The 25,456-nt window shown below is 41.3% G+C and overlaps 1 protein-coding gene across 1 annotated transcript in view; it reads right to left on the bottom strand.

Annotated features, from left to right (window-relative positions):
• Positions 1-25,456, bottom strand: part of INVS (inversin) — a 161,632-nt gene that overhangs the window by 14,151 nt on the left and 122,025 nt on the right. The window contains exons 8-12 of the mRNA XM_012638269.1: positions 24,507-24,662; positions 23,471-23,700; positions 20,540-20,646; positions 12,972-13,184; positions 2,306-2,589 (exon numbers count right to left, since the gene is read on the bottom strand). Of these exons, the coding sequence (XP_012493723.1) occupies positions 2,306-2,589; positions 12,972-13,184; positions 20,540-20,646; positions 23,471-23,700; positions 24,507-24,662 (990 nt within the window). The remainder of the gene's footprint in view (positions 1-2,305; positions 2,590-12,971; positions 13,185-20,539; positions 20,647-23,470; positions 23,701-24,506; positions 24,663-25,456) is intronic.

Below are 25,456 nucleotides of genomic sequence, written 5' to 3'. Positions count from 1 at the left end.
GGTCTCAAGGTCCTAGACTTCAAGCATGATGTGATAATTGTGATGAGATTTTGGGGCTCTGAGATAGGGGTAAGAATATTTTGCATGTGGGAGGAATATGAATAATCTGTGACCAAATAGGAACTATGATAGATTGTTTAACAGCCAAAAATTACTCCCATCCTAGTATGCACAAAGGAGGAATCTATTTCTCCACATCATTTAGTCTGGAATGGTCTTATAATTTGCTTTTGATCAATAGAATGTGCAAATTCTAGAGCCTGTTTCTCAAGAGGTCTTGTAGCTTCTGCCTTTGCTTTCTGACAGTGCTGTCCTGGGATCACTCTGAAAGGAAGCCAGTCTAGTCTACTTGAGGATGAAAGGCCTTGTAAAGCAGAGTCAGGGAATCCCAGCTGACAGCCAGGATCAACTGCTAGACCTTCAAGTCAGTCTGCCTTAGACTGTGCAATTCAACTGACTTTCCATCTGAATATAGCCATATGGCTGAAACCTACAGAGAGACAGTCCAACCAAACCATAGAATCACAAGAAATAATACATTGTTGTTTTAAGCCACTTGGTTTTTATGTGGTTTATTATTATATAGCAGTAGATAACTGAAACAACCCTGCTCTTTATAGATCTTGCAATCTAGTGGAAAAAATAAAGTCAACCAGTAAGAACAGTAAAAGGTTATGATCTTTATATGAGGGAAATGTAGGAGAGGTATTAGAGCATATAGCAGGAAAATGTAGCATCATTTAGTGGTGAGATATGGCTGTACAGAAGAAGTAACATTCACCCTGAGATCTGAAAAATAAAGTATAGGAAATGTCACCTGCAAAGGCCCCCAAGCTAAGAAAGAACTCAAGGAAATTCAACATGGGTGACCCATGATGGGAGACTAATTAAAGCTGGTTGAAGGAATAAATGGATGAATATGTAACACAGCATCACACTTTCCTTAAGAATTACATTGCTGACACACTGTCGCTGTAAAGTAGATTATGGAATTATATTCCAAGGAATGTTTATGGTCATGCATGTATACTTTTTTGTAGTTGTTTTTGGCTAGATTAGCAGTATGGCTTAAAAGTGATAGTTACTGAAGACCTACTGTGGGTCATGGGCTATAACAAGTACTCCATATTAATTATTTTATTTATATCCGTAACTGTCTTGTAGGATAGAGAGTAGACCCCCTATTTTATAGCTAAGGAAATTAAAGTTCAGAGAGACAAATTGAATTGTCCAAACCCTGAATTAAGTGATCATGAGATCCCAGTGACCCTTTCTGGGAGTCCACAAGGTCAAAACTATCGTCATAATACTAAGACACTATGTGCCTTTTTCACTGTGTTGGCATCTGCACTTAGATTTTGGGAGGGGTCCCACCATTCCCTAATTTATAAGAGTGGGCTCAATGTGCTTGAATTGCTTTGTGCAAATAATACGACTCATGCTGAACACCTGCTTTCCTTCTGGAAGTCTGGAATTTTGGCATATGCTAGGCAGAGGGTATCTATGAGATTGACTTCTGCTAAAAATCCTGGAGTCCTAAGTTCAAGTGAGCTTTCCTGGTAGACAAAAGGTTGTCTAACTGGTTGTTACAATTTATTGCTGAAAGAATTAAGTGTGTTGTGTGTGACTCCATTGGAAGAGGACTCTTGGAAGCTTGTGCCTGGTTTCCTCTGGACTTGGCTTCATGCACCTTTTCCCTTTGCTGATTTTGCTTTGTGTCCTTTTGTTATAATAAATCATAGCTGTGAGTACAACCATATGCTGAGTCCTGTGAGTCCTCCTAGCAAATTACCAAACCTGGGAGTGGTCACTGGAACCCCTGACACACTAAGTGAACTCCACATAGAATGAACTGCAAAATCCCATGCCAAGACACATCATATTAAACTTTTGAAAATTAAAGATAAAAAATCTTGAAAGGAGTCAGAGAGAAATGCCATGATAGCCAGGAACGTTCTGAGGAACACTGATTTGAATGACAGGGGACTTCTCATTTGAAACCATGAAAGCCAGAAGGAAGTGGCACAGTATTTTTCAAGTGCTAAAAGAAAAAGAACTGCCAACCGTGAAACAGGCACACTCAAAAACTATAAATCAATCAAGATAGAATGCTAAAAAATGTTGCAGTAACCCACAGAAAGGGAAGAAAAGAGAAGCAGAGGAAACAAATAGAAAACAAATCATAAAATGGCAGACTTAAATGCTAACATAATAATTACCTTAAATGTAAATGGTCTAAATATACCAATCAAAACAGCCCCACAGTCCATGGATTGTCATTAGATGGCAAAGGCAATACACCTACCATTTGGCTTTCTGGAGTTTGTTCCCTGCAAGTCTGAGGAGACATTCTGTTCCTTCTGGGGTCCCCTGCCTAGAGGCCCTCCTGGAGACCCTCTGCAGTCTCTTGGCTCAGGGCCCTGGGTCGTGTTGCCAGCAGGAGGCTGTTTGCTAGGGGCACAGCTCTGCCTGCTGGGCTCATCCTGGGTGCTGGGCAGACACGTTAGGGCTGGGGGTCTGCAGGAATCTGGGCTACACCTTCCTTTCTGCTGTTCTGCCTCTTTTCGCTTGTTTTCTTCCTCCCGTTTTCTGGAAGCAAAGCCAAAGAGGAAGAGGAAAAAATTAAATAAACGAGCATCACCTGTCAAGTGACCCTGAGTGAGGTTTAAATTTTAAGAGAAACTACCACATCACAGGAAATGTTTGGAAATTCATGTTTTCCAAAAGCAGTCTTTTCTCCAGCTAAAATAAAAACCATCTCTTTTATACCAGGCTTTATTGCTCAAAAGACAATGGAGCTGAAAAGAATATTATGGATCAATCTTTGCACTGTTAGACACACATGATAGATAACCAGGCAATTTTTTGTGTAAAACATAACACATTCCCAACGGTGTGTGTGCCCCAAGCTTGTGTCTGATCCCTGGAGCTACCTGGAACTCCACACTTTATTCTGCATATCAGAATGCAACTGAGAATGACAGTCATAGGGATAACCTTGAATCTGATCTATTTATTTAAAAAGCCCATTGGCAAACCTTAACGATTATACAAAAACATTCACCATCCTGAACAGGAGCAAGATCTCATCTCTACTAAAAACAGAAAAATTAGCCAGGGGCAGTGGCACAGACCTGTAGTCACAACTACTCAGGAGGCTGAGGCAGGAGGATCGCTTGAGCCCAGGAGTTAGAGGTTGCAGTGAGTTATGATGATGCCACTGCACTCTAGCCCAGGTGACAGAGCAAGATCCTGTCTCAAAAAAAAAAAAAAAAAAAATCTTGCAAAGCACTGTGTAACTGATTAAAACACACCTGTGAGTTGCAGTGCTGCCATTGAGAGCTCTAGCTAATGAGTCAAACCCATTCACTTTACAGATGAGGCCCAGCAGGTAGCATGATTTTCAAAAAGTCATACCTAAGTAGCTGGTGGCTAGGCTGGAACCCTTGGGTAGCAACAGAATAGAAGAGGGCTGGGCAGGAGAGGCCAGGTCAACAGATAAGTAGCAGTGTGAGGCAGAGGGGTCAGAGGTAGCCCAGGCCCAGAGACGGGTGAGGAGCTTGAAGATGAAGATGCTGAGTTAAGAGCAAGATTTGTTTGACCAGTGCCATCAATCTGTAGGGATGTCCAAGTGGAAGATAGGAGGAAAAAAACCTAGTTTTTTTGGTCTCTTCTCTGCTGGACACTAAGGATATGGAAATCAGGACCCCAGAGGTCAGGTTCCTTGAGGAACCTTCTACCCATAAGTGGTCAGCTAGGAAAACAGACCTAACATATAATGGAAGAAATGTTATAATCATATGCTTGCACAGAGGAGGCAGTCATTAATTTTGTCTGGAGGAATTAAGAAGGTCCCAGCTGTTGATTCTTAAAGATGTATAGGAGTTTGCCAGGCGGATAGGTGGGAATGAAGATTTAAATCTGGGCAAAGGCAGGTGGTATATGGAAAAACCAGGTCCGTTTTGCTTCTTGTGATATTTGAACAGACCTTGCTATGTACAGCAGGTACCCAATATAGATTTACTGCCCAGATGATTCACAGTTACAACTCAGGAAGAGAATTTGGTAGCCACTTAAAGGTTCAGTTTAAAGTAGAATGAGTAAGGATAAGGCACAGAGAACCCCGTGCTGGGAAGTATAAGAAGTTTTCTAGTCCTGCTTTGGCCAGTAACTACCAAATGACCTCAAGTGAGTCACTTTCCCATCAGAAACTCCGCTTCCCAGGTCTAACAGTTGTATGATAGCTCATAATCTTGACTTGATTTAGGGGTCTGTTTTGGAAACCAGCTATCTTTCCCAAATTTAGGATTTCTTTTGTAAGGAGATGGAGGAGTGGTTTTATGGTAATAGCTGGCTGGCATCAGAGTCCCTCTTGTGGCAGGGGGTGGGGGACCTTGATTAGACAAACATTTTAATAAGCTTGGGGACAGGACTGAGGGCTGATAGGCGAGACCTTAGGGCCCAGCTGGTGACTGGCCCTGAGGCTCCAGAGAAAGGGCTGCTCTGCAGGAGACAAATTTGTTTGTAGCTCCTCACCTGGAGGGAGGAGATAAAAGAACAAGGGAGAGAGAAGGGAGGAGGAAGAAAGAGAAGATGAGAGACAGAGCAAGGGCCAGGGCAAAGGGAATCTCCCTGTGCTGAGGTAACAGAAAAGGCCTTAAGAGCTGTGCTCCTCACACGTTAACGGGCCAAATCACCTGGTTAGCTTGGTAATTACAAGTTTGGATTTGGCAAGTCTGGGGTAGGACTCAAGATTATACAGGTGTGGCTGGTCCTCTGACGATACCTTTGAGTAGCCAGGCTGAAGAGAACAGGAAAGTCTAATATGGACTGTCAACTATACCGTTATGGGATATGAAATGCATGATATGAAATGTGATTTTCTGGGATGACACCAACTTTTTGTAAGGTCTACCATGCTTGTAACATGCTTTTCTTTAGTGAGCAACCTGACAAGTATCAGACATGGATGGAAGCAAGAGCCGAGGTAGAGACCCTAAGTCTCCGAGCAGTCACAGAATTCAGACTTCCACAGACTATGGATCTCAAAGGACAGGAAAGACCCAGCTGACGGATATCAGAGTTACACTTTGATTTAAAACCTTGTCAACTCATTAAATTCCCCTTCTGATGGTCTTTCTTCCTGTGTGGAGAAGCCCCTGATCTAGGGGCCAAATTTGCTTATCTAACAGTTTTCCACTGAGTCCCATCAGAGAACATGGCCAGATGGGTCGTGCTAACTCCTGGACAGCTCTGATGTTTTTATTTGACTCTGGTTTTGTTACATCTTTGCCAACTGCCGACACTTGGGCCTGTTGCACTGCAGTCTACAGGATAGCTGGACAGCCTGGCATCTCGGTGCCTGAGTCACGTGGACGTGAGTGAGCAGGTGCCGTATCAGTGCGATCTGTCTGGAAGAAGGCTGCTTTTCAGAAGAAGGTGGAAGCACCTGGGCAGCTGAAGTGCGGCTAATTGATCTAATAGCTTTGCTCCTGGTAGGCAGTGGGATGCTCCTTTTTATACCAGCACTGACGAACAGAGCTGCTTTACAACAATTACATTGGCCCTTTAGATAGACACATGAGCGTGGCTGTCTGGGTTGGCATCTATATGGATCTCACTGCCATTAAGAGGGGCTCTGAGGTGATAAATTAGACTTTGTTATTTGAGCAGTCATTTCTCTTTTAGGAAACCAAACAGCCTTCCTTTTCAATTCCAAGAAGCCACTATGCAGTCAGCCCCTGGACAAATCATGTCACTGCAGACCTTTCTGGGCCTCCAACAAAGGCAGCCACTGACAAATCGGGGATCCAGCCTTTTAGAGTGATCAGGATGTCCCAAAAGCAAGTGGAGATTGCTTTGAATGAGGAGGTTTACAGGGAGGTGATTTTTCATTTTGTTAGAACTAAGTAAGCAGAATTAGGAAAAAGAATGTAATCATCTGAATATATAATTAGGTCCCGAGCTTATGAATAGAATTAATATATTTTTTTCAAAAACTGATGCATTTTGCATTTAAAAAATCTTCTAGGTGGCACATAGCCCATAATTGTGAAGTTCTTCAGAGTTATGGTTGTGAATGTAATAATAGTGATCATTGGGGAAAAGGGGGTGGGATTGGAACTGTAAATTATGAATAACCCATATCCTATTTTATTTATACTGCTGCCTTAAAATTAAAGCAGCAGCAGCAACAACACACACACAATACAATTCCTGAGAATTGAACATGATCCCACATGTATGTGTCTCCCAGGGAACCACTGCTCATAGATTCAGTTTGAATAAACCTCAGTTTATTGAGGGTGACACCCTTATTTGGTAGATAAGGAAACTGAGGCAAGAGAAGTGACTTACCCAAGGCTACATGGTAAACTACAGACAGAGCCAAGATAGAACTCAGCTGCTTTACCCCTCCCAGTAAAATTCATCCCAATGCCAGAACTCTTTTTAAAAATTTCACTTAATCTGCTTCCATCATTTAAAAAAATGAATTGGATCATATGTAGAAACTGGGCATATCACACCAAAATAACCATTAATAGCATTTAAAAACTAGCTTTCAGCCAGGCACGATGACTCATGCCTGTAATCCTAGTGCTCTGGGAGGCCAAGGAGGGAGGATCGCTTGAGCTCAGGAGTTCAAGACCAGCCTGAGCAAGAGCAAGACCCCATCTCTACTAAAAATAGAAAAATTAGCCAGGTGTGGTTCTGCCTGCCTGTAATCCCAGCTACTTGTGAGGCTGAGGCAGGAGGATCACTTGAGCCCAGGAGTTTGAGGTTGCTGTGAGCTATGATGATGCCATTGCACTCTGCTAGGGGCAACAGAACGAGACTCTGTCTCAAAAAAAAAAAAAAAAAAGAAATTACAGAGTGTTGACTTCTCAGGCTAGATCATAAAAGACATTGCAGCTTCTGTCTTGTTCTTTTGGATCACTCACTCTTGAGGAGGAACTGAGGCCTCCTGCCAACACCGTGTGAGTGAGATATCTTAGAAATGGATCCTCTAGCTCCAGAAAAGCCTTCAGATGATTGCAGCTCCAGCCGACATCATGATTCTCATCTCATGAGAGACCCTGATCCAGAACACCAAAGCTCACACTGAAACTCTGTGAGATAATAAATGTTGAGTGTTGTCTTTAGCCACTAAGTTTTGGGGTAATTTGTAATATAACAAGAGATAACTAATACAGTATGAATCATGAGGGGGCCATTAAAATAATTTCATATATGTACATAAAACACTCACCCTAATGAATACTCTGTAATGTAATGCTTAAAATCCACATTATTCAAACTGGGGCCCCAGTTTCTTATGGGTATGTTTTTGGTTCCCAGAGACAAATTAATCATCAACTATTTGGCTAGGTTTCCTTGTCTCTTCCAAGAAGCAAGAACTAGGGTATTTACCGAAGTTTGCTCTTCTCCATATTCTCTGAATCTGGCAGGGGTAAGACTTGTAAACATCTGGGGTCTAAGAGTTTTAGGGAATCATGTTCAAGTATGTGCAGTGGTGAGCCCCTTTGTTCTTGTGTTTCACCTTAAAATCAGAACACAACTCTTTCATAAACCTGTCAAATGGTAATTTGCTCATGATAAACATGTAGGGAGTTGGAAAACCAAATGCACAAATGTATGTGTGAGAATGTAGTGGGGATAAGTGGTACATAAATGTACCTTCAGTAAGGTAAACAAGTTAAAGTGGTACACTTGCAGAAATTCATAATATAAGCACTGAAAGACATCTAAGAGAGTATTTGGTCCAACCCTTCCATTTGACAGATGGGGAAACTGAGGCCTAGAGTGATCAACGGCTTATGTAAGGTCTTAGACTCACTGTAGGAGTAGTTACTGAATGTAGGAACAGTTATTTATTGAATGCTTACTATGTCCCAAATACTCTAAGGCACTGGAGATACGGAGGTAAGCAACACACTATCTCTGCTGTCAAGAAACTGACAATCAAATGGGGCCTCAGACCTGTATGTTCCTGCTGACAGTTCCAGATGTGCTGAATGCTAAGAGAGGAGTCTACACGGAGCTATGGGAGGATGGGGGGAAGTCATTAATTAAACTGAGAGAGGAAAAGGCTACATGTGAAGAATGAGAGAGGAGTGATGTGAGAGAAGGTTATTTCAGACAGAGGGAAGAGCATGCATGAGCAAAGATATGCAACCTAGCTCACACAGAACCTCTGGCTCAGAAGAAATCTTAGAGACCAGCTCTTTACGTAGTTTTAAAAATTCCTTATATAATATCCCAGAGAGATGATAATTCAACTGCTGGAACATTTCCAGTGAGAGGAAACATTACCTCATGAGACAAAAAAGGTTTGGCTCTAACCTTTTCAGTTGGTGTTGCATGGTGTCTAGGGGTCTGTCAGATTCTATCTCTTCATTGTCGCTGAATAACAGGCATAGTAATATTTGGTCTTTAACTTCCTCTCCAGGGAATAAGAAAATGTCATGTGCTTTAGGACCTTTGACTTATAGAATGTTACAGCTGGGAGGGACCTCAGAGATCATTTAGTCCAGTGGTTTTTATCTTTTTATGTGTGACTCATGGATCCCCTTTGAGAATATGATAAAAAAATCTAAATGCATATGTGCTCCTGGCACGCAAGATGCTGCATACAGTTTCAGGGTATTCATGGAGCCCCGAAGCCCATCCTGGATTAAGACACTTTCTTTTCATGTTACTGATGAAAAACTGAGGTTCAGAAAAATGGAATGGCATGAAGTAGAACCACGGAAGAAACTGCCCACTGGTCAGATGCCTTTGTGAGCAGAGGACTCGGCCACATGGGCCAACCCTGAAGCGAGGTGCTGACAAAGGGGTGGTGTTCAGCAGAGCAGGCTGCACTGGGGTCAGTTATAAAGCAAAAAGGAGACCTGCGGTAGGAGTGGGAGTGCCATGAGCACTGCCTTTAAACATCTGAAAGGTGGTTTATGGAGAAAGATTTAGACTTTTCTCTTTGGTTTCAAGGAGTAGCTTCAAGACCAAAAGGTAGAAAATAACTTGCCAGACAGAATCCTCCACAAATGGAATGTGCTATCTTCAGAGGTACAGAATTCCCTGTTACTTGACTTATTTAAGGACACAAACAACCTTTTGTAGAAGGGACTTAAGCATCACAAAAGTTCGAATTGGATGACCAACACGGGACTTGATTATGTAACTCTAAGAGACACACTCAGTCACATACACTAGCCAGAAAGCAGCTCAGGTTTCCCAGAGAGCATGGCAAGTGAAGAAGTGAAGAACGTCCAGGATGGCTGAGACATCAAGCGCGGAGGGGTGGGAGGGTCGTGGTAGTAGAGAGAAATAAGGCTTGGAAATATAATTGCAAGTAAATGTTGAAGGTCTTACCTGGCATCATGGCTGGTATTCAAGAATGATGGCCCACATAGAGTGGTGGCACAGAGGAATGAAAACAAAAGGACATAAAGGACTTTCAAATGAAGAATTAACCCAATCTGTGGTGACAGCAAGGAGATAAGTGATGAGACAGGTTGTGGTGATGAGCTATAGGTTTCACATAGTCTGAAGTGATAGTGACAGCAAACGGAAATGTCCAGTGGTCTAAGTGGTGGCAAGTGGCAAAAGCAGCAAAGTGGAGATGCCCAGTAGGCCACTGAAGATATGGTTTCCAGGAGGCCAGGATGTGAGACAAATTAAGGGGTTATCTATAGAGTTGAACTAATCTAAATTTTAAGAGCGGATACATTTTCCAGAGAAAAAAGTATAGCATGAGTAGAAGTCTAAGGAGTTTGCCTTTGGGGCTGATTTCAGTGTGGAGATGGTATAATTAAAAAGCCCTGAGAGGGAAGAGTCAGAGAGTTAGAGGAGATCTGAGATTAGAGTGAAATAAGAACCCGACAGAAAGGAAGCTTCAAGGAAGAAGGAAGAAGGCTGATCAGCATAAACATGGTCTTATTTTAGTGTGCATTCAGCTGTATGATTTGGCAGGAAAATTATAGTAATGTTCATTTTGGCAACAACATACATAGTGCAGCATGAGTTATAAAGTGCTCTTAAATGGATTATGGCTATTTCTTAAATAGTATTTTCTAAAATACCTGCCTAAGAAAACATGACTACAACTTTTCTCTCTCCCAGTTTCTCTATCAGTAAATTAGAAATCACTTCAAGTTGCGCAAGTTCCTTTTACCTCCTCACTTTAAGGAAGGTGATTTCTGCCCTCCTAGAGTGATAAACTGGGGAAGAGACATTGAGGGAACGTGACGTGCCCAGGCCCCCTCAGTCAACGATGCAGCAGCAGCAAGGACCGAGTTTACTATTCTGATTTTTGTTCCTTAAAGCAAAAACTGAAAGCAAAATTAAACACTGACTCAGATTTTAAGAAATAACTTTTAAGAAATAAAATTAAAACAAATTCAATCAGTTTCTCCACCATTTAAATATTTCTCCTGGGGATCTATACTACAGTGATTGTAGGAAGCCATGGTTAAACTGTAAGAAATTTATTTATTTCTAATAATAACATTCAATAAAGGAAAGATTGTAACTGAGTAAAGTAAAAGAGATTACAGTTTTTGAATTTTGGCAATTTAAAAATACTGTCACAAGTAAGCACAGCTCCCACTTAAAAGGGCTTTTAAAAATTAACTTCAGAAACCAAGAACAAAGAGGCCCTATCTTCCACAGCAGTGAAACAAACTAGGGTAACAACTAGAGAGGGAGTTGGACTAGATGTTTCCTAGATCCCTTTGTTGTTTCATATTCTTTGCTCTGGGAATCACAAAAGAAAAAAAAATATGTAAACCACTGTGCTATTTAAGCATGTCAATATTTTAACCCCTTCCCCTGTATAGGAAATCTTCTCACACATAGGTTCTTAGTTGCCAGCTCTAAGTTGACCCCATAGTATGCCAGTCCAAACTCTTAGGCCCAGGCATAAGACCTCGGGCAGCACCAAAGGCAAAGGAGAGGAAGGAGGGTCTGCAGATCACTAACGACAAAGACTCGGGGGTTTCTGCAGAACTGGAGGTACCTAGAAATCAACTAGAGAGCTGCCTAGAAATCCACTGGTCTAATCTGTCATATTTTCCAGACGAAGAAATTAAGGCTCAAAGAGAAATGCCGTGTTCAAATCATCACAAGTAAGTATCAGAGGCTGGGTTTGAATCCAGGTCACTTTCTACTCTACCACAACCTTCTATTCTCCTGGAAAGGGAAAGGAGCACTCCAGGGCCCCCTCTCTCTAATAATGAGGTGGAATGTGTTTGGATTAATACATTCCTTTTTGGGGACACATAAAGGCAGTCACGTTGCCTTTGTAGAGCCCCATCTCATATTCAGGTAGATACAACTTCAAATTCTATTAACAGATTCTCACACATTAAATTGGAATTTATGGAAATATCAGCAAAAGGAAACAGAACATTATATCCCTTGCAGAGAATATTTACTTGCAACTCAGGATAATCTGTCATGTGCATTACCTACTCAGTGTTGTCACTCACATGCAGAGAAATTTTATAAGAAGGCTGGAAAAAGAGATGTGAAAAGGCTTTTAGGTTAACACTAGATTCTTTGGCAACAGTGAAGAGAGTCTCATTAAGAGAAGAGTACAGTGGCCAGGCATGGTGGCTTACACCTGTAATCCTAGCACTCTGGGAGGCTGAGGTGGGAGGTCTGCTTGAGGCAAGGAGTTAGAGAGACCACCTGAGCAAAGGTGAGACCCCATCTCTACAAAAAAATAGAGAACTTAGCCAGGCGTGGTGGTGTGCGCCTATAGTCCCAGCTACCTGGGAGGCTGGGGCAGGAGGATCACTTGAGCCCAGAAGTTTGAGGTTGCAGCGAGCTATGATGATGCCACTACACTCTAGCTAGGACAACAGAGCAAGACTTTGTCTCCAAAAAAAAAGAAGAGTACAAGATAATATTTCCTACTATGCTATCTATTTCAGTAGTTTCAGAGTCACAGAAAATGCTGTGTTTCTGTCAATCTTATCTACTGAAGGCTGACATTATGGTTAGCATTCCAGTGCTAATGGTATTTAACTTCTCACTAGAATCATTTATCTTGCCTCTTATTATTACTCCTAATGGTTATTTATTTACACTATGCTTTCCCCTTATAGGCAAGATGTGGAAGGATTTAAGAGTTGGAAGAACTCTAGATTTGGAAACATTCATGATATAGTCAAGAAGTTATCCTTCAAGGCTCTGCATGTCCACATGTTTACCATCAGAGGTTTTGTATCTGTATTTGCTAATACAATACACTGCTGCTACTTAAAATACTTTATTTTCCCAACACAGGTATCAAAGAAAAAGCAAACTAAAGCATAATATAAAACCAATCATTTATGTGAAATAATCACAATGTGTAATAGGCATAAATGGTTATTTGGTATATTTTATATCATTGTTCCAAAAAATGTGAAGTCCCTGAAGTGGGGATTTTGCTTTTTTTAGCCATTTTCTCCCTAGGCTTTAGCCAAGGGTTTTGTTATGTATAGTAGGCATTCAATCACTATTTCTGGAATAAATTATTTAGTACAGATTTATTAAGAAATGAGGGGAGGAGAGCAAGTTATTTATACAAGTTGGTTGCTTTCATCAAATAAAAACTAGACTTAGATTGGTCTAGTGAAAGTAGGTTAGATATTGGCATAAGTTACTTTCGGAAAGGCAGGAAAAATGAGAAGAGTGGTTATCTCTTAGCTTACTATAGGTAGCAATACACCCCTCCCACCCCCGACTCCCTGCCATGCACCGATCTAGAGAAACAGCCACCAAGGAAAGGTTAGGCCTTCATTCTTCACGGCAGCCTCAGTCCCCAGGAGATGAAGTGCTGAGCAGAAGGGGAGAGGTGACCCGGGTATAGGGAGCAAAAATAATTCAGTTTCTTTCCTCTTTCCCTCTGCGACCACCCCCACCCCCCACCCCCTTCCACCCTGACTCTGAGTGGTAAGAACACAATCTCCACAGCTCAAACTTACTTGGCAGCTGCATCTTTTCTCAACTGTTCATGCTTCATGAGGAGATTTTTCCGGTCTCGGAAAGCTTTTCTGACCTTGTACCCTTTGTAGACAGCTTGGATTTTGAAGGCAGCAATGTCTTGTATGGCTGCGATGGACAGGGCGCCGTGCTCCAACATGAACTGGATAACTTCATGGCGCTCACCAAGCAAAGCATAATCAAGGGGTGTGTACCTAAAGCAGCAGGAAGATTTTTTTTTTTCTTAAGTTTTGGAATGTAATTCAACGCATAGTTAAACTGGCAATATTATTATGCGACAGAAGGAAACTTCATTCTAAGTTGTGGAATATTCCCCAGGCAAAGCCATCTTCTCAATATCAGGGCTGTTCCTTTTTTCTCTGACAGGCACAAAACAAGGTTGAATACAGCTGGGGGTCAAGCACTTTGTTCTGCTAACCATGTCAATTCCTGAGTTTTGCTCCCTGGCTCACAAATTGGGGGCTATTGGGAACATGTGATCACTTTCCTTCTTCCCCATGTGTCAAATAATTCCCTATGTCTATCTGAAAAAGTACTGCAAATAATGTTCTGTGAGATTGATAAGTTTGAGCCCATGATTTACTGATACTTAATGCTTATGAAATAGAAAATATGCCTCTAAATGAAGAGAGTTAGTATATGATAAGGATGGCCCTTTAAATCACTGCAGAAAAGATGGATTATTAAATAGTGTTGGGACAACCATGTCTGTAATCCTAGAACTTTTGGAGGCCAAGGCAGGAGGATCACTTGAGGGCAGGAATTCAAGGCCAGCCTGAGCAAGAGCAAGACCCCCGTCTCTGTGAAAAACAGAAAATTTAGCTGGGTGTGGTGGTGCACGCCTGTAATCCCAGCTACTCAGGAGGCTGAGGCAGGAGAATCGCTTGAGCCCAGGAGTTTGAGGTTGTAGTGAGCTATGATCACATTGCTGCACTCTAGCTGGTGTGACAGAGCAAGACCCTGTCTCAAAAAAACAAAACAGACAAGAAACAAAGATAATAGATAGTTCCCAGAACAGTAAATACTAATGGCTCGTAAACAAAAATATGTTCAACCTCACTCATTTAAGAGAAATACAAATTAAGACTAACATGAGAGAGTATTTTTCACTGATTATCAGATTAGCAAAGATCAGAAAGGTTAGTAACACACTGCACTGGCAAGGACAGAGGAAGATAAGCTCTCTCATATACTACTTTTACCTTTAGGAAGGACAATTTGATAATATCGACAAAAATTATTCATGTATATGCACACTCAAGTAGCTGTTTCACTTATGGGCATTTATCCTATAGATCTGCTCTCTCGTACGAAATGCTTTAAGTACAAGGATACTCATAGAGGCACAGTTTGTCATTGCAAAAGAATGGAAACAACTTCAATATCCATCAACAGAGGACTGGTTAAATAAAGCATAGGCCATCAGTATAATGAAGTCACCTGTTTAAGGCAGCCATTACTGTTGTATGTGAATAAATAAGGAACAATTTCCAGGATTTCTTGTTAAATGAAGAAAAAAAAGTAAGAAACAGAGCAGTTATTATGGCATGTTCCGTTTGTATAAAAAAGAATATATCCTTATATGCTTATCTATGGAAAAATATGTCCAGAAGTTTCCCAAGGAACTAGAACAGTGAAGCCTCTGGGTAGGAAACTGGTCGTCTCAGAGGCAGGGGTAGAAGGGACATTTAGTGTTCACGGAATGCCCTTTGAAATTTTGTTCAGTGCGCATACATCACCTTTTTGATAAATATATTATTTAGAAAAGATGGGTATTATTGTCATATGTTTTAATCTCAATTGGCTCCTTTCTACATGTGCGATTTTAGGCAAATTCCTTTTTGAATTATCTTTTTTATTTTTGAAAATACAAAAAGTTGGATAAACAGAAGAAAATAACTATCAGTATAAAATACTCCCACTCTCAGAACAAACCACTGTTAATATCTTGGCAGATATGGTTTCTTTTTTTCCAAAGAAAACTGACTATTTTGTAAAAATGGTATTTTAAGAATTCAAACTTTGTAAAAAAGTACAAAAATTGAAGCAAAAAAAAAAATCCCCCCAATTCTATCACCCAACAGTGGGAGTGATGACTGTCACTTCTTAAACAATTTACTTGATGTTTCTAAGCCCCAGCTTTCCTCATCTTTTACAGAGATGATACTGCACATTCCATTGGCATGTGGAGACAATGGAATATACATGTAAAGAGGACGGCCGTGTGCCGGGCACACAGCAAGCAGTTGATAAACATCAGCATCGCTGCTTGGTTTGTGACACCATAGTTGCTTACCATAAATATTATTTCCACAGGACCAAGCTATTGTTTATGACCACCTAATGACTGCCACTGATGCCAATTCCTCTTGGGTGACTGTGACTAGTCCAGTGAAATCAGAGGTGTTAGGGGAAAATAATCAGGTGATTTATGAGGTGGAAAAAATGATGATTATATGGATGCATGATTAAACACAGAAAATCATCCAATGATTACAGAAAAGAAATGATCTCTCTTTAAAACTCACCTAACAGTCACATTAAGGACAAAGGAAGAGGCTTCCAGGCTAAGGGGGGTTTGGTCACTTGAGTAAGAAAACCATGAGTTTGGGAGGAAGCCCCAAATGCTGACATTAAAGAACCCCCATATTAGGACAGCTCAATTTGCCACTACTGTTCAGGAACCAGAGTTATAAGTAGAGGTACCTATATAAACTTTAAAACATTGTAAGTAGGTAGCATTTTGTAAATTTAGAAGAATTAAAAAAAAAACTTACTATATATTCTATAATACCTTTCATGACTGTACTTTTCTCTAATGGAAAAATTATCATAGAGTCATCAAACAACACAATAGTGGAGTTAAATTGAATTTTAGAGGTCATTTAGTTCAATATCTTCATTTTACAAATAAATAAGCAGACCCAGAAAGGTTAAGCAACTTGCCAAAGGTTATGTATTTAGGTTATTAAATATGGAATGTCCGATTTCCTTAAGTACTAAGTTTGACGGTTATTACCTCTGACATTTCACTTTGACACTTTTTTTGTTTTATTGTGAAGGTACATCCTCAGTCTTTCAAATGTATGGTTTGGCTTATGATTATCTTACAAATTTTTTTTAGAGCAATTTTTGTGAAATCATAGATAAGTCAAAAATTCATGTTTTTTAATATGCGTTCCATTGTGGAACCAATGCAGAGCAGACAGCTCGAAACATTAACGAAGTATTTGCTAAGGACGTGGCTAACGAACACACAGTATGTCGATGGTTTGAGAAGTTCCGTTCTGGTGATTTTAATCTTGAAAATGAGCCACACAGGTGACCTGAGACCAAGGTGGATAATGATGAGCTGAAAGCTGTAGTGGAAGCAAATCCATCTCAACCTATGCGTGAAGTAGCAGCAAGGTTTGACATTACTATTCCAACAATGTTGAACCATTTGAAACAAATGTGCAAGGCAAAAACACTATATAGATGGGTTCTGTGTGAATTAAACGAGCGTCAGAAAAGAAATCGTCTCGAAGCTTGCCTTTCTTTGCTGTCACAACATATAGGTGAATCATTTCTACACCATATTGTTGCATGTGATGACAAATGAATTCTTTTTGACTATCACAAGCATTTGGCACAATGGTTGGATAAAGATGAAGTGCCGAAACACAGTCCAAAACCTAATATTCATCAAAAAAAGCTAATGGTGTCTGTCTGGGTGGTCCAGCACTGGTATTACCCACTACAACTTCGTGAAACCTGGTCAGTTGATTACCGTGGATGTCTACGGCAACCAACTGGACGAAATGATGAGAATATTTGTGATTAAGCAGAGGAGATTGGTCAACAGAGACAGGCCAATCCTCTTGCAAGACCACATGTCACAAAAAACAATGCTGCTGAAAGTACACAAGCTGGATTTGGAAACTCTGTCATTCATTGTATTTACTAGACCTTGCACCAACTGACTACTACTTCTTCCAGGCTTTGGACCACTTCTTGCAAGGAAAAGTATTCAATTGTCAACAAGCTGTGGAAAACATCTTTGGTGATTTCATTGCCACTCACTCTACAGGCTTCTTGGCTGCTGGCATAAACAAGCTACTGTTAAGATGGCAAAACTGTGTCGACAGTTTAGGCACATACTTTGACTAACTGTACTGCTTCCTGTTTGAGATATAATAAACAAAACTTTTGATTTGAAATCAGACATTTCATATTTAATGACTTATAACTAGTGTCTACAGAATGTAGACTAGAACTAAGATCCCATTTTCCAGTTCTGTAATTCTTCTACAACACATGTATCAATTATTGAATATGTTTCCCACAAAATAAAACCGTTTCTAAAATCAATATGCAAATGACATATATATTTAGTAAGCTTGATAATTTTTTCTATAGCTATTAATGCATAGTGTCTTTTCCATAGTATATAAGCAGGATTATCAAAACTCTTGTTTATGACATTTAAGGCCCAAACTATGCCTTTACCTACAAATATGACAAAAGGAATAACACGTTGCATATTATACCCTAAAGAATGCTGGACTGCGAGTCAGAGGACCTATGTGGCCCTGGGAATTCTCTTAACTTCCCTGAGTTTCTGTTTCCTCATCTGTAAAAGTGGTAAAGAAGAAGGGAAGAATTAGATCTCTCAGGCTGCTTCTGGGCTGAAAACTATATTGTAATTTTTTTATTATAAAAAACCTATTTTTATTATGAGAAACTTCAAGCATTAAAAAGTAGAGAGAGCTGGAAGCAGTGGCTCATGCCTGTAATCCTAGCACTCTGGGAGGCTGAGGCAGGAGGATCGCTTGAGGTCAGGAGTTTGAGACCAGCCTGAGCAAGAGCAAGACCCCATCTCTATAAAAAATAGAAAAAATAAGTCAGACGAGTGTGGTAGCGCACGTCTGTAGTCCCAGTGACTGAGGGGTGGGGGAGGATAGCTTCAGCCCAGGAGTTTGAGGTTGCAGTGAGCTATGATGATGCCACAGCACTCTAGCCTGGGGAGACAGACCAAGACTCTATCTCCAAAAAAAAGAAAAAAAGTAGAGAGAATATCATAATAATCCTCTTATATACTCATCACTCAAATTTAACAATTTTTTGCTACATTTGCTTCACCCAACATCTTTCTTTTTATCTTTGCTATTTTACAGCAAATCTCTGAACGCCTATCATTTCATCTTTATGCATTTCAGTATTCATCTATAAATATTATGAGCATAGTCACAATGTCATTATTATACTAACAAAATTAACAAGAATTTCTTAGTAAAATCTAGTGTCCGCTTTATAATAAAATTCCCTGAACTTTCTCAAAATTTTTTTTTACAGTTGGTTTATTCAAATTAGGATTATTAGTCAATTTTTTATTCAAATAGACAAAATCCAAACATCTAGCAAGGTTTTAAGATTGAAGTGCATATCTAGTGTTTAAGAAACTGACCGCATGTGATTGTTACTACTCAATCTTTCTCCAACCCAAGTTCAATTTAGAAACATTCGAGTACTGTGAATATTCCTGTCGATGTTAGAGTGGGCCTGTCAGATAGTTATTGACTGAAAGTCGGCAGAAGTTGCCAAAAATTATGTCTATACAGCAGACATCAACTGGTTAGTGTTAATGCCTGAGAAGTAAAAATTAGCACAACCGTGATGGTAACCAGCCAAGAAACAATGCAGACAAAGACAAAAGATAAGATGCAATTGGACTTGCCATGTGGGAATGGTCTGACGGGATGAGCAGAATGCCTAAACTGGAATGTCAATAAACATAAAGGGCAGTGCCAAGTCCTGACATTTGTACATCGAGGTGCATTGTTGATGAAACATTAAGGAAGACTGGAATATTGTCACTGTCACTTTTTATCTATAGATTGGCAGTGCAGTTAGGTGGATTTCCTTTGGTCTTTTTGTCTACAATTAACATATGTTTATTGCAAAAAGCAGTAAACACCTTACTTAGGTCTGAAATTGACGGCTTAGCATAAATATGGGAATTGAATTACCAAAAAATTTTTCTATTGTTTTCTTAAAAAATAGCAGTTAGACTGTTAATGCTGTTATATAAAATAAGTTCTTTATAGAAACAAATGATACTAATTCTTAGGATTCTTAATCTTGATCTCCTGCTTTTTTTTTTCCAAGTTTCAAAGGAAGACATCTCCAGCTCTCTCACTGATGAGAAAAGGTTCTGAAAGAAGTGGGGAAGAGGTTGGTCCTATGAAGGAGGAAGGTGTTTCCTCTGAGACAGCTGACCTAGAGAAGTCACTCCTTTTCTATAAATTTTCCCATCTGCTAATAGAAAGGGATAGTGTCATAGCAGGGGCCACTTTAGAGCATCCATAAACAATAAAAACCAACATGCAGGGGGGGCAAGGGCAACATACGTAACCTAAACATCTGTACCCCCATAATATGCTGAAATAAAAAAAAAAATGCAAAAAAAAAAAAAAAAGTCAAAAAAAAAAAAAAACCCAACACACAGACCTGGACCAGAGGGAGCTCAGGTATGAAAGTCTGATCACAAACTTAGTTGTTAACTACAAATTACTAAAAAAAATCTTCCTGGATCCAACACCACCAAGAATCTCTCTTGCTTAGACCTCACATTGTGTCTGGCCATTTTTATTGGACCTGGTTCTTCGGCAACAATCATAGCATACCTCTGTGGACCCTATATTATTTAAGAAACCTGTGTTTAGATTAAACCCTGAACTTTCACTTTAGCTTCTCCTTATGTTTTCATGCTACATGGTGGCAACTCTTTTTTTTTTTAATTTTTTTTTTTATTTCAGGGTATTATGAGGGTACAAACATTATGGTTACACTTTATGTCTTTGCCTCACCCAAGCGAGGGTTAAAGGCATGCCCTTCCCCCCTACAATGCTCCCCGTGTCCTTTAGTTGCGGGTTTACCCCCCTATCCCCCTAATTCCTGGAGAGTATTACTGCCATGTGATCATTTGGTATATATATACAATGGAATATTAATCATAAGAAACGACAGTGATCTAGAACCTCTTATACTTTCCTGGATTAAACTTAAGCCCATTATCCAAAGTGAGGCACCACAAGATCAGAAGAATGGGATCCACTTGTACTCGCCATCAAATTGGTACCAACTGATCAACACTAGGGTGATCAGGTGGCAACTCTTTTTCACTAACTGATTAATATCCTCTCCAACAAGAGAAACCTCTTGAATATAGCACATTCTCTGGCCTAACTGAATTCTTGGTCCTGGTCAGTCAGGACTTCACTGACCTTATTCTAGCCACAAGCCAGAAAAGGCCTAAAGTTTCCTCACTGCAAAATATGAGCTTGCCTTTGGTAATATCTAAAGTTCTGAATAGTTATAAGTCCCATGAATCTAAATCAACATTGCAAGGGACTTTTGCTTATTGCTTCTGGTTCAGAATTGATTAATGTAGCATTTCCATATGAGTATACTTATTATTTATGATCCAATATTTAAACTTGAGATTTTTTCGATCTAGCAGACAGGATGTGAGATGAACATTATTATGCTCTTTTGTATCATAGCTTACCTCTCTTCATTGTTTTCCATCTGATTAGGGAAAGCAGCAAAGTCTAGTAGTAATTTAATAGCATCAAGGTATCCGTTGTTACAGGACCAGTGCAAAGCTGTTCTTCCCTACAGGCATGAACAAAAATCAAGTACATCTGGAGTAAGTATTTTTGGACACATGGTTATTTATGCTAACTCAACAATATAAGCAATTCCTTCCTCAAATTAATTACAAAAGGGAAAACGTTAAGTATATAGTGGAGAAAACGAATGGCATCTTAACCAAGTGAGCATAATTCACACTATGTTAAGAGGTATCATATGTGTCCAGAGGTGATACCCTGAGAAGGATTCAGTATCACTTATGTAATATCCTAACCAAAAACATGAAACATGAAGCTAATTAGGACAAAACATAAGACAAACCCAAATTGAGTCAAATTCTATAAAATAAATGGCCTGATTCTTAAAAATGTTCAGTCATAAAAGAAAAAAAATGATGAAACATTGCTAAAGAGGGATATTTCATAGGGTTAAAGGAGTTAAAGAGAAAAATATCACAATCCTAAATCTGTATGCATCTAATAACACAGCTTATAAATATACAGGACAAAAATTGACAAAATTTAAAGGGAGACAGTCAAATCCATAATCATAGTGGGAGAGTTTAACCCATCTTTTATAATAGTTGATAGAACAAACAAAAGAGCAGCAGAGATAAAGAAGACCTAAAGAACACAATTCTGTGCCCTATCCCGCAATGGCAGAATTAGTACTCTTTTCAAACGTACACAGTACATTTACCAAAATCAATCATATGCTAGACCATAAAGAAAGTCTCAGAAAAATAATGCGCTCCCCTGCAAAGATGTCCACATCCTAATCCCTGGTACCTGTGAATATGTTATGTTACATGGACTAGAGGCGTGAGCCACCGCGCCCAGCCTAAGACTTTAAAAATACATGGCTGCAGGGGCGTTATCAGTAAATCCTTGCAAACATTAAACAGGCCAGTGTTCACGTATCCCTGACTGCGTGTAGACACCAGCAGTCACCTCTGCTCCTGATGACAGATGCCCCCAACAGTTCTTCAACACAGCCAAACTTTCCGCCACCACCCTCAGGCCTCCCCAGGACCTTCCCGGGGCAGAACCTGTTTCTTTCTTCGTTTACTGACTCGCCTGTTTTGCTGGAGTGCATCTTCCAGAACACTAAGCTAATCAGTGAAAACCTCGAAGGCCCGAAACACCTTGATTCTTCCTCTCGCTTGACACACACTCAGGGATCCGGCAACACCTTCCCTGGCAACAGACGTGTTCTCCCTCCTAATCCTTTGGAATGTGACCTGGAAGCATTTAGGGGTCCCTGGATCCCAGACATGTGTCCCCAGCACAAGCTGCAGGGTCCTAGCTCATTGGAGACTCTGGTCCCACGGTCCTGGGCGTCTCCTCCTATTATTTCTTTGACAACTTCCTTCCATTTTCCTCTGTCCCACGTGGAATCTGTTTCCTCTTTTCCTCTTGCAGTTCCCAGCTCTGGTCTTTTTGCTTCACTTTGTTCTAGGAGATTTCCTCTGCCTTGAATCTTCCTGTGTTTTGAGCTCCCAAGCCCTGTCTCGTTCCAGACTTCTGTTGGCCGGACACCTGGGTGCTGAGCTGCCAGACCCACCTGCCCCGCTCACGACCCCCGGTGTCCCAGTGTTGCCAGGTGGCAGCGGTGGGCTGGGGTGAGCTGGGCTGGGTGCCATGCCCCCGCAGGCCTCTCTGTAGTCCAGTTTCCTCGCCCAGCAGAGGGAAGTAGAGTTGAGTTGGGGCTGGAAGGAGAAAGGAGCAGGCCCAGGACACAAGCCACCCAGCACCTGGCTTGTGTGAACACTGCTTCACAGGGACTAACCGCGGGCTCAGGGGCGCGTGAATATCCACAAAGGTGCGTCCCGAGGCAAGCCCCTCTCTGGCCTCAGTTTCCCCATCTGTCACCACCAACAGCCCTGATGTTGCTCTTCCTTTCTCTTCCCTGTGTCCCAGCCCTTCTCCCACCCTGAGCCCCTGCATGTGGATGTCTCAGCACTCATCACGGAATCTGTATGCTTCCCTCGGTGCCAGCACGCAGGCAGCCCACGCACCAGGTCACCACCTGCAAAGGCCTGGTACTGAGTGCTCTCAGGTGCACGGCTCGGGGGGCCCTAGGGGGACTTGAGGAGGTCACGCCTGGCCTCAGGCCTTGAATACCAGCTAAGGTGGAGGTTTCTGCTCTGCAGGGAAACAAGGTCAAGGCCTATGGCTGGAACCCAGAGAGGGCAGGGGCCCATCAATCCCACACTATGTGTTTCCTGGGAGCCCAGTGGAGCCCAGCAGATATGGAACTGCCCTGCCAGAGCTCAGTCCCATGGGGAGACAACCAGGCATCTGTTATTACAAAGCAATTAACAATTCCAGGCAGCCAGGCGTGGTGGCACAGGTCTGTCTGTCATCCCAGCTACTCCGGAGGCTCAGGCAGGAGGATCACTTGAGCCCAAGCTCTGGGCTGTCATGTGCTGTGCCGAGCAGATGTCTGCACTGACTTCGGGGTTGATATGGTGAACCCCGGGAGCGAGGGACCACCAGGCTACCCAGGGAGGAGTGACCTGCCCCAGGTTGGAACCGGAGCAGGTCAAAACTCCCTTGTTGATCAGGGGTGGGATTGCATCTGTGAATAGCCACTGCACTCCAGCCTGGGCAACATAGCCAGACCTTAGCTCTGCGGCTGCGCCCACGTGCTAGCGCACCGATCCTGGCCCTGGTGCTGGGGGCGGGGCAGGATCCGGGCCAGGTGACCGCCCGCGGCCCCGCCCTGCTCGCCCCCTGATCTCTTCATTTTGATAAACTGTGGTTTTACTTAAGTTTACAACAAAGAAGAAATACTCTAAACACTTTCAAGCAAACTTCATATAGAAAAGACTCAGAATTCCTACCTCTTTGTCTTGAATGTTAGGGTCTGCATTATTTTCCATGAGAACTGCCATGCAGTTGATATATCCTCCATATGCAGCACACTGCAAAGGGGTTCTTCCTGCATAATCTTGCACATTGGGATTGATCTTATTTTCTATCAATATCTGACAAACATCAGCATTTCCTCCCAGCGCTGCCCAATGTAGAAGAGAATGTCCATCTTGGTCAACTAGATCTACCCTTGCTCCACCTGGAAAAGCAAAAATATAATGAAAATGTCTAATATAGATAGCATTTATCAAAAAGAATACAAGTTAAAAAAGCAGTCCCTTAAATCTGTGATCCCCAACCTCTGGGCTGTGAACTGGTACCGGTCCGTGGCCTGTTAGGAACCGGGCCACACAGCAGGAGGTAAACTGCGGGTGAGTGAGTGAAACTTCATCTGTATTTACAGCGGCTCCCCATCTCTCACATCACCGCCTGAGCTCTGCCTCCTGTCAGATTAGCAGTGGCATTAGTTGCAGGAAAACAAGGTCAGGGCTCCCACTGATTCTGCATTATGTTGAGTTGTATATTTCATTATATATTACAATGTAATAATAATAGAAATAAAGTGCACAATAAATGTAATGTTCTTGAATCATCCTGAAACCATCCCCCCCAGGTCTGTGGAAAACCTGTCTTCCATGAAACCAGTCCCTGGTGCCAAAAAGGTTGGGGACTGCTGCCTTAAATACTTTGCTCTTATCAAATGCTTCCACATACATTGTCTACTTCAGATTTTTACAATAAGCCTGTAAATTGGTCAGGGTAGGAATCACTCCCCTTTACATAAAATGAAACAGGATCAGGCAGGTAAAATGACTGTTCTAAAATCAACTCCCAGAAACTGGAGCTAGGAGTAGAGCTCGAAGTTCCTGATGCCAGGTTGGATGCTCTTCCCTTCATCCTTCTACCCATGTGGCTCTTTGCTATGTAAAGCTTTATTTCTAACAGAGCATGCAAGAATTCCTACCTTTTGAGAGTGAGTAGTTAGGGGTACTCTTATTAACTGACCTTTAATAAGTGTCTGAATCACGTCTTTGTGTCCCATCTCACAGGCTCGGAAAAGTGGAGTATGTTTCATGACATCAGTAGCGTCTACTTGAGCGTTATTTTCCAATAATAACTTCACTGTGCTGACATGGCCAGAAAGAGCAGCAGCATGTAAAGCTGAAAAGGAAGCAAAAGGAAGTGACAAACTCCTTATAACAACTTTCCCTTTTTATGATTCTAACTACGTATCTTTTCCTCTCTTGATTTCCTCATTATTTTGGCTAAAAGCAACCTCAGTCTTAAGGATCCTCTAGGTTATTTTTCACTTTTATAGGTTTCTACCTTCCTTCCTACTCATACGTATTAATATTAGTCGCACTTCCTACCTTTCCTTCTACCTTTCTCTTCTTGCTGTTTTCTTCCTTTCCATCCTGTTGGTCTCAGTTACTAGTTTATTATTTCTTTCTCTTTCAAGAGAGCATGAGAACAAATAAATGAGAAATGATTTAAATGGTGCAGGCAATTCTGCCCACCAACTCACTCAATAAGCATATGCGCCTAAGGGGTATGTGACTAGAGATGCCAATCGACCGTTCCCCCTCTTGGTTACATGTGCTATTCCTTTGGTTGGAATGTGTACCCCGTGGTACTGAAAGCACACACATATTGCTGCATTGAGTGTATTTTTCATCCAACATGGCTCCAAATACAAGCCAGCTACTTCCTCAGGGCTCAATTTAAGAAATAGCAATTCATCTCAACATTGGAGAAAAAACTGAGAGATGAAATGTGGCCTCTTCTCTGGTGCCTTCCTAAGGGGTTTTAAAGGGTAATTTTGACTACATGTGTTTTTTTTTTGTTGTTGTTGTTGTTGTTTTTTTTTGAGACAGAGTCTCACTCTATTGCCTGGGCTAGAGTGAGTGCTGTGGTGTCAGCCTAGCTTACAGCAACCTCAAACTCCTGGGCTCAAG

This window comes from Propithecus coquereli, unplaced genomic scaffold, assembly GCF_000956105.1.
Source record: "Propithecus coquereli isolate 6110/MARCELLA unplaced genomic scaffold, Pcoq_1.0 Scaffold128, whole genome shotgun sequence".
NCBI lineage: Eukaryota > Metazoa > Chordata > Mammalia > Primates > Indriidae > Propithecus > Propithecus coquereli.
Note: the sequence above shows the minus strand (reverse complement) of the source record. Positions and strands in the feature narration are given on the sequence as shown.